This window comes from Podarcis raffonei, chromosome 14 (genome assembly GCF_027172205.1).
Source record: "Podarcis raffonei isolate rPodRaf1 chromosome 14, rPodRaf1.pri, whole genome shotgun sequence".
In the NCBI taxonomy this organism is placed as follows: Eukaryota; Metazoa; Chordata; class Lepidosauria; order Squamata; family Lacertidae; genus Podarcis; species Podarcis raffonei.
Window position 1 is genome coordinate 7,781,772 of NC_070615.1, and position 15,503 is coordinate 7,797,274.

A 15,503-nucleotide genomic window follows, 5' to 3' on the forward strand; every position below is an offset into this window, starting at 1 on the left:
AAATTCAGATCTCTACCTTGTGCAGCAATTTGCAAAAGAAGAAAAAAATGTTTAAAAGTCCTCCGCAGAAATCAGTCAGTGTTTTATTGTGAATTTCTCCTAATAAATATCCACACTTTCCCCTAATAGATGCATTTTTAGTGGCATTTTTTGGGTTGGAGAACTGCATCACAAAACTGAACAAGAATTTCAAAGGATAGCTGTATTTCAGCTCATGCATTGTTTCAGAAAGTGTGATTTAACAGATGCAACTTTAAATGCATCCCGAATTGAATTCTTCCCCCGTCACTAATATCTTATTTCCAGGTGCAGCATTACAGGCTTACTCTGGTTCAAAGGACGCGTCAACACAGGATTGCAGCCTCCGTTCCCTCAGCGTCAGGCGTGCATAAGGATGTGGTGTCTCTACAAGCAACAACACTACAGTACTAGTACAGGCAAAGCCTTTGGCAATGATGTTGTTGCCACTTGGAACTAGGAACTAAGAACCCACAACATCTGTAGTGAAGGATGCTAGAGAATTCTGGCAGAAATGAGAGCAAAAATTGCCAATGTTCACTCATTTGTCACAAGTCCAGAACAGTTTGATCCACAATTGCTGCTGCTGTTTTCGGTCTCTAAAACGTGGTGTAGTGGTTAAGAGCGGTGGACTCATAATCTGGTGAACCGGGTTCGCTTCCCCGCTCCTCCACATGCAGCTGCTGGGTGATCTTGGACTAGTCATACTTCTCTGAAGTATCTCTCAGCCTCACTCACCTCACAGAGTGTTTGTTGTGGGGGAGGAAGGGAAAAGAGATTGTTAGCCGTTTTGAGACTTCTTTTTTTTCTTTTCGTTTTGAGACTTCTTAAGGGGAGTGAAAGGCGGGATATCAAGTCCAAACTCTTCTTCTTCTTCTAAATGATACAGAACCGATTACCTGCCCCTTATACACACATACATTTGCACTGCATTTCCTTTGCATTGAAATGAATGGTGTGGAATAATGTGACGATGACACCATTAATTATATAATCCGCTACATAAAATTCTGCCACAGCGAGTTTAAGAATGTCGTTTTTGTCAAAAGCCAAGCTGCAGTGGAACGGAAACAGCGCTATATGTGACGACTATGGAGTGGACGGAAATTGAAGCCTTCTTACATCCCTGACTGCATGGCAAAGAAGCAGCAGCAAGCAGGCACTGTGTGTGGTAGGAGATTCGATGAGCATGGAATGCATATTTTGATCTCAGAAGGCAGACATGTGGAAATGTGCCTTTAGGGAGAAGGTCGCCCATCTACATTAAACAAATCCCTACCAACACTACATTTCAGGAAGACGTTTGGGAACTGATGCTCATCTGCTTACTGCCACTCCAAAACTCTAAGAGCGAAGAGCACGTTATCCAAACAACTCAGAGAGGACATCAAAACCCAACTAAGCAAGCCTGCTAGTTCTATAAGGCCCTGCTGACAGATGTCCCACACCTGATTAAACAATTAAACTGATCAGTTTGTTTTAGATAAGGCAGAATCTGTTCACAGGGAGATTATGAAAACCTCAAAGATGGAAGTTTGATGTTGTTTCCTCAAAAACCATCCAAAGGGAAATCTTTTCCCTTAAAATTATTCCTTATCCATTACTCAAAATATGCAACACTCCCATAGAATAAAGAGAAAGAAAGGGCTGTGCCCAGTGTTCTCTCCTGACCAGGGCAGGAGCTCTGATGCTCACAGACAAGTGAGCTTTAATGATGCCCCGCAGAGAGACCCAACATAGTAGTGGTGCTAGTGGCAACTCATTGCACAACAGATTTGCACAGCAAAGTTACCAGCAACACAATGTACTGCTGGTGCAAGACATTTTGTCAGTGGAATGTAGACAACCCAAAGGCCTCTTAAGGATGAACATTTATGGTGGCATAAGCTTTTGTGGGTTCAAAATGCAGAATTTTGTGTCTTCAATTCATGGAAGCTTATGCCCCCTTAAAGCTCTTACAGCAAAATCCTAAACGCTACTCAGAAGTAAGTCCTATTACACTCAAGAGGGTTTACTCCCTGTGAGCGATGGAGGAGAGTTTCATTGAGTCCGCATTTTAAAGCAAATTGACCTTATTTGCAGCTCTTAGATTTATATGCAGATCGGAATGCAGGTAACAGTGGCACTGGGCACTGCTCTGAATTTCAGAATGCTGTTTTGGTTCCAAAAATGTGAGTATCTTATAGGGGAAATGCATATTTTAGGGGGAAATGCATAGAAAGGCATTGAATAAAATGCATGCATTTGGAGGGAATGCATGCAAAATGCATCTTACAAAAAGTGCGTACAAACATTTAAACACAGTCGGTTTGGGTGCAGTTTAATAGACTTGAATGAGCATGTGTGGAACTGACACAGAGCAGAAGAAGACTGATCCATCCAGCCCAAAACATACTTAGGATGGCACCCTCCATATTGAAAGCTACAGGACTCCCTCGGGGCTTAATGACACTTACTTTCTGCCCCGCTCTTTCCAGGAATTGGCCCACATTTTAATGCTTCATGTGCAAGCACCCTTCCCCACCCGCCCATTCAGGAGCTTCCCCATGAAAACCCACTCTTCAAAGCTGAATCAGAACAAACAGCAGATTGGGCTTCCTGTGGATTGCCATTGAAATTTAAAGAGTGGGTTTCTGCAGGGAAAGCTCCACAGCAAAAACAAAAAGGGGTGGGGTGCTTGGATACAGTGGCGTCACAACGGGGGGCATGGGGGGCGTTGCGCCCCAGGTTCCATGTCTGCGGGAGTGACAAGAAGTCACCCCCAGGGACTCGCGGTGGCAGAGCAGCCATCACGCCACCGCAGCTGCACGTGGAGGATCCTCTGCTCGTGGCTGTAGCGGCAACAGAGGGATCCCGGCACCGTCCGTACGGTGCTGGAGCGGTGGCGGCAGCAAACCGCTATACAGCGCATGTGCAGCATCGCTACATACGGCACATGTGTCGCCGCCGCACATGTGCTCTATGTAGTGACACCCGCCCTGGGTGTCACGACGCCTTCCTTCGCCCCTGCTTGGATACAGAGCTTTAAAGTGCAGACCATTCCTGGGAAGCATAGAGGAAAGGTAAGTGTGGATTGCCCTCGGTTGCAATGGGTTCTTGCTGTCACAAATGGACACTGAGCAACACTTGCTGAATTCTAGCCCAGGACTCTGAGCTAAAGGAGGTGAGTCGTGCCTGCAGAGAAGAACACCATCACTTACCCCAGGCAATGTCTTCTGCTCATGCAGGGCACTCTGGGCTTTGAGGGCTGAATCCCGGGCACAGTATGTAAGAAAGGCACAGCCTGGAAAGAAGAAGGGAGGGGAAAGTGTTATTGCATAAAGTCATGTGCGAGTACAGTCACGCTCAGCAAGGGACGGCTTTGCCCAGTCCACACCTTCATTTGCAGTGGAGAGAGAAAGGCAAAGCTTATACAGCACAGCTGGAATACCGCCTACGATGTCCCTTGCTCTGCAAAGCAGCTGGATACTCCCTTTCCAGGGAAGCTGTGCCTAGCCTCAAAGAGATGAGCGGACTCCAGCAGCAGGTCAGTCCGCAGCCCAGCGGGGATTTGATTTAAGGCAATTCGTATGGATTAGCAGGGCCTGGTTAATTGGAATCGGCAGGCAGAGGCAAACACACTGGGATTAGTGCAAAAGCCCTCCAGATTAGCACATCAGATTTTCATCCTGCCATGCCAGCAGCTATAGGGGTAGCTTTCTTTTGTTGCTGTGGTTGGAGGAGCATATTATGTGACGGTCTACAGCAAGGGTGGAGGACCTCCAGTGACTGGGGCCAGATGCCTCTTTACCTGGCCCTTTAGACTCTCCCCAGGCCACATACCTCAGCAGATGGTTCCACTCTTTCCTCAAGCGCTTTTTGCCTGGCTGGAATTATGCGCATTTGAATGATGATAACACAGATAGCTCAGTGTACCTCAGTGGCAGGGCTTCTGCCCTACACACAGAAGGTCCCTGGCTCAATCCCCAGCATCTTTAGTTAAGCCAGGGGAAGGTCTTCTATCTGAAATGCTAGAAAGCCACTGCCAGTCAAGGTAGACAATGGTAAACAAGATGGACCAATGGTCTAACTCAGTATAAGGCAGCTTCTTCTGTTTTTGCTAAATATCATCTTGGGTGGCAAGCTGCTGGCAGGAAGCTGAAGCATTTGTCACCTGCACATCCCTTTTGCTCCTTAAACTGGAACACACAACACACACAAGCAGGTATGGATTCTGAAGACCACCTTCTCACATGTGAACATGCCCATTCGCTGAGATCATCAGTCAGGGTGCTATGTCGTTTGCCTTCACCCCCAGAAATAGTGGGTGGCCAACAGAGGGCAGGGCCTTTTCTGTGATGAGAACTTGAATATGGCATACCCTCCCCAAATGCATTTGGCAGCACCTACTCTGCTATTTTCTTTAAGCTGTACTTGAAATCTGTCCCATTTTCCTGAGCTTTCAATGGGATACAATATGGAATTGCTTGATTATTGCTAATAGCTGGCTGTCAAGCTTGTTGTCGCTTGTTGTGTCCTTGGTGCTTGTGGCTTCCTTTTGATCTTTGTCCTGACTTGATGCTCAAGCCATGAACACTCGTCCATAAACTCCTCTGAAGACCAGCTGATGGAATGTTAGGGGCAGAAATCCATTGATTAAATAAAAATTCTCTCAGTGATGCTTTCAGTCACATTTAGACATAGAATTAAAGAGTTGGAAGATACCACGATGGCCATTTGGCCCAACCCCCTGCAAGAAAGTACGTACTGTTTCTCATGCTCTCAAAGATGTGCGTGCATTCCTGTGTAACTATTGAGAGCGACATTTCCTCACATCTTTGCTAATAATAGTTATCATTATTATTACTACCACCTTACATTTGTATAACACTTTCAAGAGTTCAAAGCCATTCACATGCATTATCTAGCTGTAATAAGACAACCCAGGAATGCAAGGGTGGGCAATCTGGTACCCTCCAGATCCTGTTAAACTTCAGTTCCCATCATCCCTGGCTATTGGCTGTCAAGGAGCTGCCAAGTGTGCCCAGGTCAAGCACGGGAGGCCCAGGATGCAATAAGCTTTTCATTAACACAAAGTAAAAACACAGTAGAGTTCTCTGGTTCACCTTAATCGAGCTCAGCCATTTCTGAAACTGACCAAAACCACCTCTCCCCGCCCTAGCTTCTCACTATGGTTTGCTCCCAAGCAGATGAAGGCTGTGTCAAGGGAGTGAGCTCCTTCTCTGGGCCTAACTCTCCTCAAGCGGGGTGTCCGAGGGGAAGGAGAGCCAGCAGGACTGGGAGTGCCCTGCTGCTGAGTAGCCGGGACAACCTCTGACTCCTCTTTGTCTGAGTTTGCACTCACACTGTGATGCTCAGCCTCTAACCCTGTGCTGAAAGGCCCTTCTCCTTCAATTCCCCTTTATCACTCAACCCCCCTGCTTCTAAGACCTCACAGCTCTTCCCTTCCCCAGACTGCTCTTCAGTGTCCCACAACCACCATCCAGGATCTAAGTTGCCGTCTTCTGTGTCCTCCCTGGGGTGCTCCCACCACTCGTCTTCTTCCGGCCAGCCCCTGACATTGGCCATGCTGGCTGGGGCTGATGTGAGTTGGAATCCAACAACATCTGGAGGGCCACTACTTCCCCATCCCTGTGATGGGACCTATAGGAATAGGAATACAGGAAGCTGCATTCTACTGATACAGACCCTGGTCCATCTAGCTCAGTTTTGCTACCCTGGCAGTCACTCTCCAGGGTTCTAGGAAGAGAGTCTCTCCCAGTCCAGCCTTGAGATGCTAGGACTGAACCTGGGACCTTCTGCATGCAAAGCAGGTGCTCTACCACTGAGCCATGGCCCTTCCCCCCTCCAAAAGCAAGGATGACCAGAATAGTGCCCTCCAGATGCCATTGGTAGCCAACTTCCACCATCCCTGACCACTGGCCATGCTGGCTGGAGCTGATGGAATTTGGAGTCCAACATCTGAAGGGTCTCACCCTTGGTACTGGGCTTTTGGCTATAAAGATCCACACTGGCACTTTGAATTCAACCTGGAAACGAAATGAGAGCAAGTGAAGGTCTTTTAGAAGTGATTCTCTACGTTCCACATGGCTAGCTGCAGGCAACAAATGAGCTGCCACTTTCTGGAACAGTTCGAGGAGTCATTCAGAGACCTAGTTGCCTCACCTGGCTAGGGAAAAAAGGAGAAATAGAGCTGGGCATCACTGGCATACGAGGGGCACTTCGTGGCCAATCTCAGCATTACTTCTAACCACCATAAAGCCATGGAACGAGCACAGAACCCCATGGAATAATTCCCATGGGGAAAAGCAAGAACCCACCCCCCCATTCTGACACCACTCAGTGAGAGAAGCTTCTCCGCATTCCTGCTCACCACCATCAATCCACAGAGCTGATCCGAAAGGATACTGTCATCTGAACTGAACCTCACCCTGAGTGTTTTTGCCTGGCTGGAATGTGTCCTTGAGCTGTGATAATGCCTCCTGGACCGCTGCCTGGATGAAGGATAGAGAGAGGTGGAGACTAGCCTACGGGGCAAAGGAAGAATTCACATTTGCTGCTCTGGTCACTCCCACAACCAGCAGGCAGCCCCTGTAATAAGACAGCTAGCCCAAGCAGTCTGGAAGCCATCTGGGCTCATCAACCTTCAAGGACAGACCACCCTAACTAGCCCAGAACTCCTTAGGGGAGAAGGCGTAAGTGAAATCCCAAAGTCCAGCCTTGATCACCCACTGCAAAAGGAGTTGACAGGTGTCCAACATACTCGAATGGACAAGTTCAGCACTCACTGCCTATGATACTCTCTGATCTACGTTGTTGTTGTTGTTGTTGTTGTTGTTGTTGTTGTTGTTTTGCATCCAGTGTTAATCATACTCAGAGTAGACCCACTGAAATTAATGGGACTGACTAACTTAGTTGGTTGGAGACAACTCACTATTTATTAGTTTACTCATCCATCCTTCACCATGAGGTTCCAACCATTTAGAAGTGAAAATATTAAAACCAGTTCAAACAAATTTAATACATTTTACTTGTCCCCCACACTGAAAATGAGCACTGATGATCCTATTTGGGAGTAAAAGTCACAACTTTCTTTTTAATATCAAGGACCTGCAACAGGGGTGCCAACTTGAATAAATAGGGGGCGGGGCTGGTAAGCCCTGACCTGCATAAAAGAGAGGGAATATGTAAGCAAGTCCCATTTTTAAGTCCCACAATTAAGTGTTTTAAAGTTGTTGTTAGCTGCCCTGAGCCCGGTTTTCTGAACCAGGAAGGGCGGGGTATAAATAAAAATGCATTGTATTGTATAAGCAATTAATAATAATAATAATAATAATAATAATAATAATACCACCTTTATTGTCAATGTACAACCTGTGTACAATGAAATTTACCGAGCCTAACATGGTCATGCACACCATTTGAATGACAATGCTCATCAACTTTGTGGGGGCTGGCCCCCTCGAATTTTTCATGGGGAGTGTGCTGAAGGGAGCTTGGCCCCTAGGAGTTGGCTCCTATGACCTCCAAGGAGAAAAGCAGTGTTGGCCAGCTACTTTGCCAAAGACCACACAGAGGAACTCACCTGGGCAATACCACTTGCACTGAATGTCAAGAGGAACATGCTGGGGAATATCTCTTCCCAAAGCCCTGCACTGTTCAGCATTCAGAAGGAGGAAGGAAAATAATCCGTTTGTGGGAGGACTGGGGGGGGGTTATTGTTTTGTTCTTGTTCTCACTATGTATTTTGTGCTTTAATCTTGTATTTTTATGCTGTGAACCACCCTAAGATCTACGGATGAAGGGAGGATTAATAATAATAATAATGATGGCCCAAAAATGGAAACAAGAGGAACTACCAACTTTGGAAGAGTGGAGAATGAAACTTATGGATTATGCAGAATTGGATAAAATGACTGGGAAAATTAGATACCAAAAAGATCACAAGTTCATCGAGGACTGGAGAAAGTTTACGAATTATCTGGAAAATATATGTGATGAACAGACAACGCTAGTCGGTTTTAAAGAGGCCTTGTGATGTCAAAGGTGTATTGTAAAAAGAAAGAGAGAAGAAAGGATATTATTAACTGGCAATATAATATATTGAAAATGCGTAACAAATAGAAAATATGGATGATTGATGGTGGAGCTGGTGGAAGTTCAAAAATTGGAAGTTTGAGAATATGGTTGTGTTCATTAATTTGTAAAAGAAAATTCAATAAAAAATTATTTTAATAATAATAATAATAATAATAATAATGACTTGAAAATGAAATCTTAACCTTAAACATCTCCAGAGCCCACCTGTCAGGGAACTGCCATCGGAGCTAGAGGCGGAGGCAAGGCTCCAAAGCGATGCTGGAGAAGGGCCCAGCAGGGAGAGAGGCAGCTCATCGGCTGGGGAAGGAAATCAGCGTGACACCAGGGAGAAAGAGGGGCAGATGGGGGAATCGGCGAGAGGGCTCCAGGACTCCTCGCCGGAGACCAGCGGGGAGAGCACGGGTCCTCCGCTGCCCACACCCACCCTGCGCAGAAGACTTCCGTGCAGGGAGAGTAGGCGGAGACTTGGCGTCAAAGAACTTCTATGCTGGAAGAGGTTCAAGAAACGCCCACTGACGGATTCTGCTAGCGACTGAAACAGCCACGAAGTGAAGGGCTGTCCAGACAGAAAAGGTTTAAGCAGGCAACCTAGCCAGGAGTGGCGGCAACTTATGCACGAGCAACCCCTATAACCATTACACCACCCCACACCATACAGCATGATGAAACAACCTGCATCACACACCACAACTGGTGGACAGCAATTGATGAAAGAGGGAATTGGTGCCTGAATGGTCCTGCAAGACTTTATAAAGTGATGTCTCTAAGAAGCCACCTTCTGGGCTCTGCTCCCAGCAGTGAAACGTCTTGGGCCCAGCAATGTAGGTCACACACCCCCAATCTGCATGATGGCAAGATAACTTTCGTTTTTAAGTGTTGCATGCGCCTAAGCATGTACAGGCAAATTTATCAAGTAATATAAGGAGAAATTCTAGAAATGCATATGGACATGAACCAACACACTCTTTACTTCTATAGGCCAGACAGGGAATGGGCCCCCAGCTGACCCCCCCCCAGGGTCCCCTTTCAAGGCTTTGCCGCTGCTTTTCCTGCCAGTGCTGGAGTCTGGCTTGCAAACCAGCCTCGGGCCTTTGGCAGCAAAGGGGGCTGGGAACAGCATCAGCCGCTGCCTGAGAATTCACTTTCCTTTCCCTTAAGGCAGTGGTAGGAATTGGGCCCAGAGGCAGAGGGAGAACAAGTGGGTGATGAGAGAGGAGAAGAAGGATGGGGCCAGTTGGAAGCATTTTGCAGGATGCTTCCCCAGCCCTCAAAACAAAACAAAAACATAGAGCTAGCACTTGAGATGGACAAATGTGGAATTTTTTTGTTGCTCTCAGCTTCTCGTTTTTACAGTCTTCAGTTCTCCACATTTCCCCACCAGTTTGTGATTTAAAAAAAATAAATCTTTTTTTAGAAAAGCTTCTCATGAAAAACCATTAGCATTTTGGTACAAATTTCTCCTAAAATGCACTTGCAATTTTGCCTAACATTTTGCAAAACAATTTTACCTAATGCCATGCATTTTTTGTATGTTATTTTCACTAAAATATGCATTAACATGCATGTTTTACACTAGTAAATTTATTTTTGTACATGTTACTTAGGTGGAAAACTGCACTGCAAAATTAGACGCATGAGTTTCAAGGGATGGCTGTGTTTCAGCTTACATATTGTTTCAGAAAAGTGTGAATTAAATGCAAACTGAATCAAATTTCTCTTCCATCCACAGCCGGCATGGAACTATCATTTGTCCTAATCTCTCCTCGGTTGAATCAGAGGTGTCTACTAGCACCTTACGCTGTGAGTAGTTCTGTGGAATTTTCATGGGACTGCTGAGGTGTGTGTGTGTGTGTGTGTGTGTGTTACACTCCTAAATGCTCTCCCTCCTTAGCACACACTGCGGGCTGTGAATCAAAAGGCTTGGAGGGGGAAGACTGCTCAACACTGACTCACCCTCATGAGCTCTTACTCCCAGGAGGAGCTCGATTAAAGGTTTGCAAGTCCGCATTGCCACGAATATAAGGTTTGCACAGATTTTGTTTTGCTTTCTTGCCCGTACTATTCATGGCGCGGCTTTGCAAAGCTGCTGTGGAAATGTAGCAGCCCAGGCAGAAACTCTAGCTGCCCCTCTTGTTGATGGAAACAAATCCAAGCGTGGGTACTTTGCTAGCCTTTTTGCAATACAGGAGCAACAACAATTCCACTCGGTTTGCAGCATACGATCCACATTATTAGGTGTTTTTTTCCTTTGTTTTGTTTTTTAAATAATAGATCCTATATAAATCTTCCTAAAACGATATTAAAACAGCAGCAAAACAGTTTCCCTTCAAAAATGTAAATATTTAATGAACAAAATTTGACATTGATGCATTTTTAATATTGGCACAATTAAATCTGCCAGATGATTAAGTATTAATAACTCTTAATAAGTGCAACCATCTCGCCTTCAAATAGAAGCAATTCACGAGCGAAAGGAAGCAAGCCTCGCAGCCAGGAGAATGCAGACTGACCCATCAGCAGGCAGACAGTTGCTCCTGGCTGCAGCAGCCGTGCTTCATTCAAAACAATCCTCAAACTTCCATTCCACTGACTTGCCTTTGTGAACAAGAGAGTCACAAAAGACGCATATTTGGACAGAGGAGCAAAATTAATGAGGACCTTAATTAGATGAAGGGTGGCATTTAATTGTGTTGATCAGTCTATGTATTTAAAAGGAGAGGGGAGTTTTAATTTTCTTTCTAGCCTGCACAGTTTCAAATATGTAGGGCAGGGCTGAGGAGGTTAAAAAAGAAAATAATTCAAGCAGTTTGAAGTATAGACTTCAGTTTAGGTATAAATGGAACTGGGAGAGGACACACAACTGCTATCCTTCCATAGGGTACTGGATTAGAGAGTGTCAGAAGAGTTAAGCAGCAATGAAAGAAGCGTTGGAGACTTTTCAACATGCTAATGCATAAAGAATATTGGTGCACCTGACAATTTTCACAGGTGACTTCCCATCATATTTAAGTCAAATTTCATGTCGCTTCCTAGAAACTCTCTCATCCAACTCAGTTTCCTCCATCAATCTCAAGATCTGATATTTGAAATGTTATGGTCGTATTTATTTATTGTGATGACAAAGAACCTCCTGTTCCATTGCTGTTAAGCAGCAGAGATAAACTGGCCTGACTGCTGGGTTGCTTGCTTTGGGGTGGGGTGAGTGGGGTGAGCGAAAAGCTCTCTCCAAATGTTAATATTATTTCAGTCTTTCATTGCCCTAACCTACATCCCTGCCTGCTTCCATCATCTTGTCTATACATTTGAACTGAAGGCCTGCAGTTTTTAAAGGTCATTTCCAAGAATCTACCTAGGAGATGTTAGAAATTAAGATATAATCTTCCTGTGGACTACATATTGCATTCTCCTTTTTCTGCAGCACAGAAAAAACGATCCATTACTGGGCTGTTGCTTTCCATTCAGAAAGGACACATTTCAAAATAGGCAGCCTGGGGAAAGTTGCAAAAGCAGGGAGGTTTTTGTGCGTGTTGTTTTGTTGTTAAGAGAATGGTATGCCCTGGTACAAGATGTGATCTAAAATCCCAACTCTAGCCTGCATTGAAACTTAACAATTTATATACCACCAGATGCCACTCACCAGAAGGCAACCGACCTGAAGAGCTGGAAATTGTACTTCACAGGGAACCAATAGCCCTAAATATAACTACTTGAGGGCAATGAATTCAGTTGGTGTGCCTTAGATATGTGGGGTGTCACCACTTTAGAGTAAAATCCAATGCACAGTTATTGGGAGTAAGTCCTATGCATGCTTACTCAGAAGTTAAGTGCCACTTAATGGGGCTTACTCACAGGTAAGTGCGTATGGCATGTCAGATTTAATTGCATGCAGCCTCGGGGATTAATATCAAAAGAAATGTTAGGCATACACATGACACAGTGTTTTATCTCAGTACTTAAAGAACAAGGTTCTAAAATTAGGTTCTAAAAAGTTGGCTAAACATAGTGTAGAACAACCTACCATATGAAAAAAATGTGAAGTGGAAGCATCTATCCAGATGCAAACTTGCTTCCTCTGCAAATTCACTCATTCATTTTTTGCCTGCCCCACATGTGCAACTGTTACTAGAATTCACCAACAGGTGTGGGTGTGTGGGTGTAATGTGGGTGTATATACACACATATATTTGTGTGGACATACATGGCATTTCCTCTATCTACATGGCTGTCAACTTCTATCCTCAAAGTTAAATTAACATCAAGATACTGAGCCTATAATAATTTCATGATTTATGTTAGCACATGTGATGTTTTATGGGCACTTTTTATCATCTTGATCGTTTTCTAACTTTGAAGCCACAAAGAATTGTACTCCTTGGGCCGGGCATATCAGTATGGGGTATGAAATACAATAGCACAAAACACCCTCTTGGGTTGTATTTAACTAAGCCCTACTCAGAGTAGACCATTGAAATTAATGCACCTAAGTTGCCTGTGTCCATTAAGTTCAATGGGTCTACTCTGAGTTGGAGTAACATTGAATAACATGTCTTGCCTAATAAAATGCCTATCTGTGAAGGATATATGAGGTTGTCAGTTATGTTGCCAGTAACAATGAATATTATAAGGCCAGGATCTTGATGTTAATTCTGCATGTTTCAGGTAACTAGGCAGTTGGGTTAAAGATTCACGATAGAGACACTGATTCTGTGCATAGCTGTCAACTTTTCCCTTTTCTTGCGAGGAATCCTATTCGGAATAAGGGAATTTCCCTTAAAAAAAGGAAAAGGTTGACAGCTATGATTCTGGGAGCCAAGATGGACTCTCCATACAGAGTCTACCACTACACCACATATCTTTGGCTCAACTGTCCAGCTACCAGCAACTGGTAAAATTCATATCAAGGTGCCAGCACTATAATATTCCTTGTTACTGGCAACATCGGCACTGTCACCCCATTGTTACTCACACACCTACACACACTTTTCAACCAGTTCAACTTTGCACACCAACTAACTCAGCAAAGGGCTAAGGAAACAGGGAGCTCCTTTATGGGTATGCTAACTCCTCTAGATCCAGCCAAGGCTGAGACCTATTTCCTAATCCAGGGGTGGGGAAACCTGTGGCCCTCCAGATGTTATTGGACTCCAGCTCCCATCATATATAAATTCAATAAATAATAATAATCCCTGACCACTGCCCATGCCGGGAGCTGGAGTCCAGCAACATCTGGAGAACCACCAGTTCCCCATCCCTGTCTAATGAGTGCTTATGTGCCATCTGCCTCTCCGATGGCACAGAAGCCCCTTCACGTATATACATCTTTCCTCGGCCCCCTTCTCTTGTATGTAACATAAGTTTGCAGGGAGCTGGGGCCTCTTTCAGCCATATCCTCCCCCCTCCATAGCACCATTCAGAAGACGTCTGTTTCCTGTCTCTGTTTACAAATCTCCCTCCACTGTCTCCACCTCCCACACTTACTCTCTCACACTGTGACACACATCTCTCTGCCTTACACTCTCCTGCATGCAGACACGCACATGCACACTTACTTTTCCCCCCACCCAGCCCAACTTTTCACCTGCTGTGTAATCCGATGCATGCTAAGTCAGGGAAAAAGCCCCCGCACCCTGCCTGCGCTCAAAGGGGCTTGCTCCCAGCAAGGGGCACTTAGGACTGTAGCCACAATAACTTAAAATGAGAAGAACAAAGTAGCAGAGAGGGGCCATTGCCAGAAGTCCTAATCTCCTCCTGATGCAAAATATGATCTTTTCTTCGCGGGGGGGGGGGGGAGGGAGTGTCTGTGTTTGTCTTCCTTTTCCTCCTGCACATGCGTGCACATCCTTTCACTGATCTCTCTCTCTCTCTCATCCAGTCATTACACGTGACCCAACTTTATACACATTACGTGTGTGTGTGCATGTTCAGAGAGGGGGGAGACGGTACTGGAGAAGGGGGGTACGCTTCTCCCTCTCTTAGAGGATGTGTAATCCCCTCCTTGTTTACGGATCCCCCCCCAAACACACACACACTGCAAATCCCATATCCACTCTTACACATGGCAGCAAGTCCTACCGAGCTTTGTGGGACTGGTTCTCGAGTGAATCTGCCCAGAGGAGCATGCTTGGTCCACTTACTGCTCTCTGTGCGCCCCCCACCCGCCCTCAGCCTCACACACACAAGGCGGCGTTCGGCGGCGGCGGCCAGCATCTCCTCTCCATCCCTTTGTTGGCCCTTTCGCCTGGCCGGGAAGCGGGGGGGGGGGGTGCAGGCGTGGTGGGAGTAGCCGAGGCGGCATCGGCATCGGGAGGAGGAGAAAGGGATCCACCCGGCGCGCGGCAGGAGGAGGGCGGCGCGCGGCGGGGCTCCCTACCTTTGTGCATGCCGGTGAAGCGGTCCTTGAGCACGGTGAGCTCGTAGATCTTGCCGAACTCCTCGAAGAGCGGCTTGAGGTCGCTCTCCTCCAGGTTGCGCGGGATCTGCCCGATGAAGAGCTTGATGGCATCGTGGTCCTTCATGGCGATGGTGCCGCCCGGGCCGTGCGTCGGCGTCGTCAGCCCGTTCATCCTCCCGGAGCTGTTCGTGGTGCTGAAGGCAGTGCTCTCCGCCTGCGGCGGCGGAGGCGGAGGAGGAGGCGGCGGCGGCGGGGGCGGGGGCCCGGGGGGAGGTTGTTGCTGCGCTAGCCCGTTGGCCAGAGTAGCCATGATGTTCCCAGCCGGCTCTGCCCCGCCCCGCCCGCCCCGCCCCGGCTCCTGCCTGCTTGCGCCGCGCGGGAGCAGGGGGAGGGGGGCTGCCCAGCCCGGGCTCCCCCTCTCCGCGCTCAGCCCAGATCTCGCCCTCCACCCCCCCTTCCCGCCCTCCTCCTCCTCCGCCGCCGCCGCTTCCCTTCTCCTCCCTTCGCCTGGCTTGGCTTAGCTGGGGCTTCGCCTCGCTTTGCGCGCACGCCCTCCCTCCCTCCTCCCTCCCTCGGCGGCTGCCACTGGGCCGGATGACGTCAGCTGACTGGCCCCCGAACTACTCGCATAAGATTAGCATAGCGGAGCGTGGGGGGGGAGGAGCCGCAGCCAATCAGGGCGCGAGGGAGGGGAGAGGGGCAGGGCTGGCCAGACAGGCAGGCAGGGATGCAGGCGAGCGCTGGGAGGAAGGGAGACAGAGTCAGGAGGAGCGGGAGCCCCCACGGAGCCCGGCGGTCGCGGAAGGCGGGGGAGAGAGGGGTCGCCTCCCGCTATAGGGGAGGGAAAGGAGGGTTGCTAAGGAAGCCAGGCCCTCCTCAAGTTGCAAGGTGTGTGGCTGCGGGTGGGGGGGAACTCTTGGACCACTTACAGTCGGGCTGAGCGAGCACCGGTCACTTCCCCAGAGACACCGGTTCTTCCCCAGAGACAGGATTC

The 15,503-nt window shown here is 47.3% G+C and overlaps 1 protein-coding gene across 7 annotated transcripts in view; it reads right to left on the reverse strand.

Moving 5' to 3' along the window:
• Positions 1-14,853, reverse strand: part of CELF6 (CUGBP Elav-like family member 6) — a 180,013-nt gene extending 165,160 nt beyond the window's left edge. For 4 of the 7 annotated variants that reach the window (XR_008327610.1, XM_053366050.1, XM_053366054.1 and 1 more), the window contains exons 1-2: positions 14,489-14,853; positions 3,219-3,301 (exon numbers count right to left, since the gene is read on the reverse strand). Coding sequence is in view for 6 of the 7 variants with exons in the window: in XM_053366050.1 (XP_053222025.1) it covers positions 3,219-3,301; positions 14,489-14,819 (414 nt within the window). In the remaining variant the exon portion in view is untranslated. The remainder of the gene's footprint in view (positions 1-3,218; positions 3,302-14,488) is intronic. The other 3 variants (XM_053366049.1, XM_053366048.1, XM_053366052.1) reach the window with 2 other exon arrangements.
• Between the last annotated feature and the right edge of the window lie 650 nt (positions 14,854-15,503).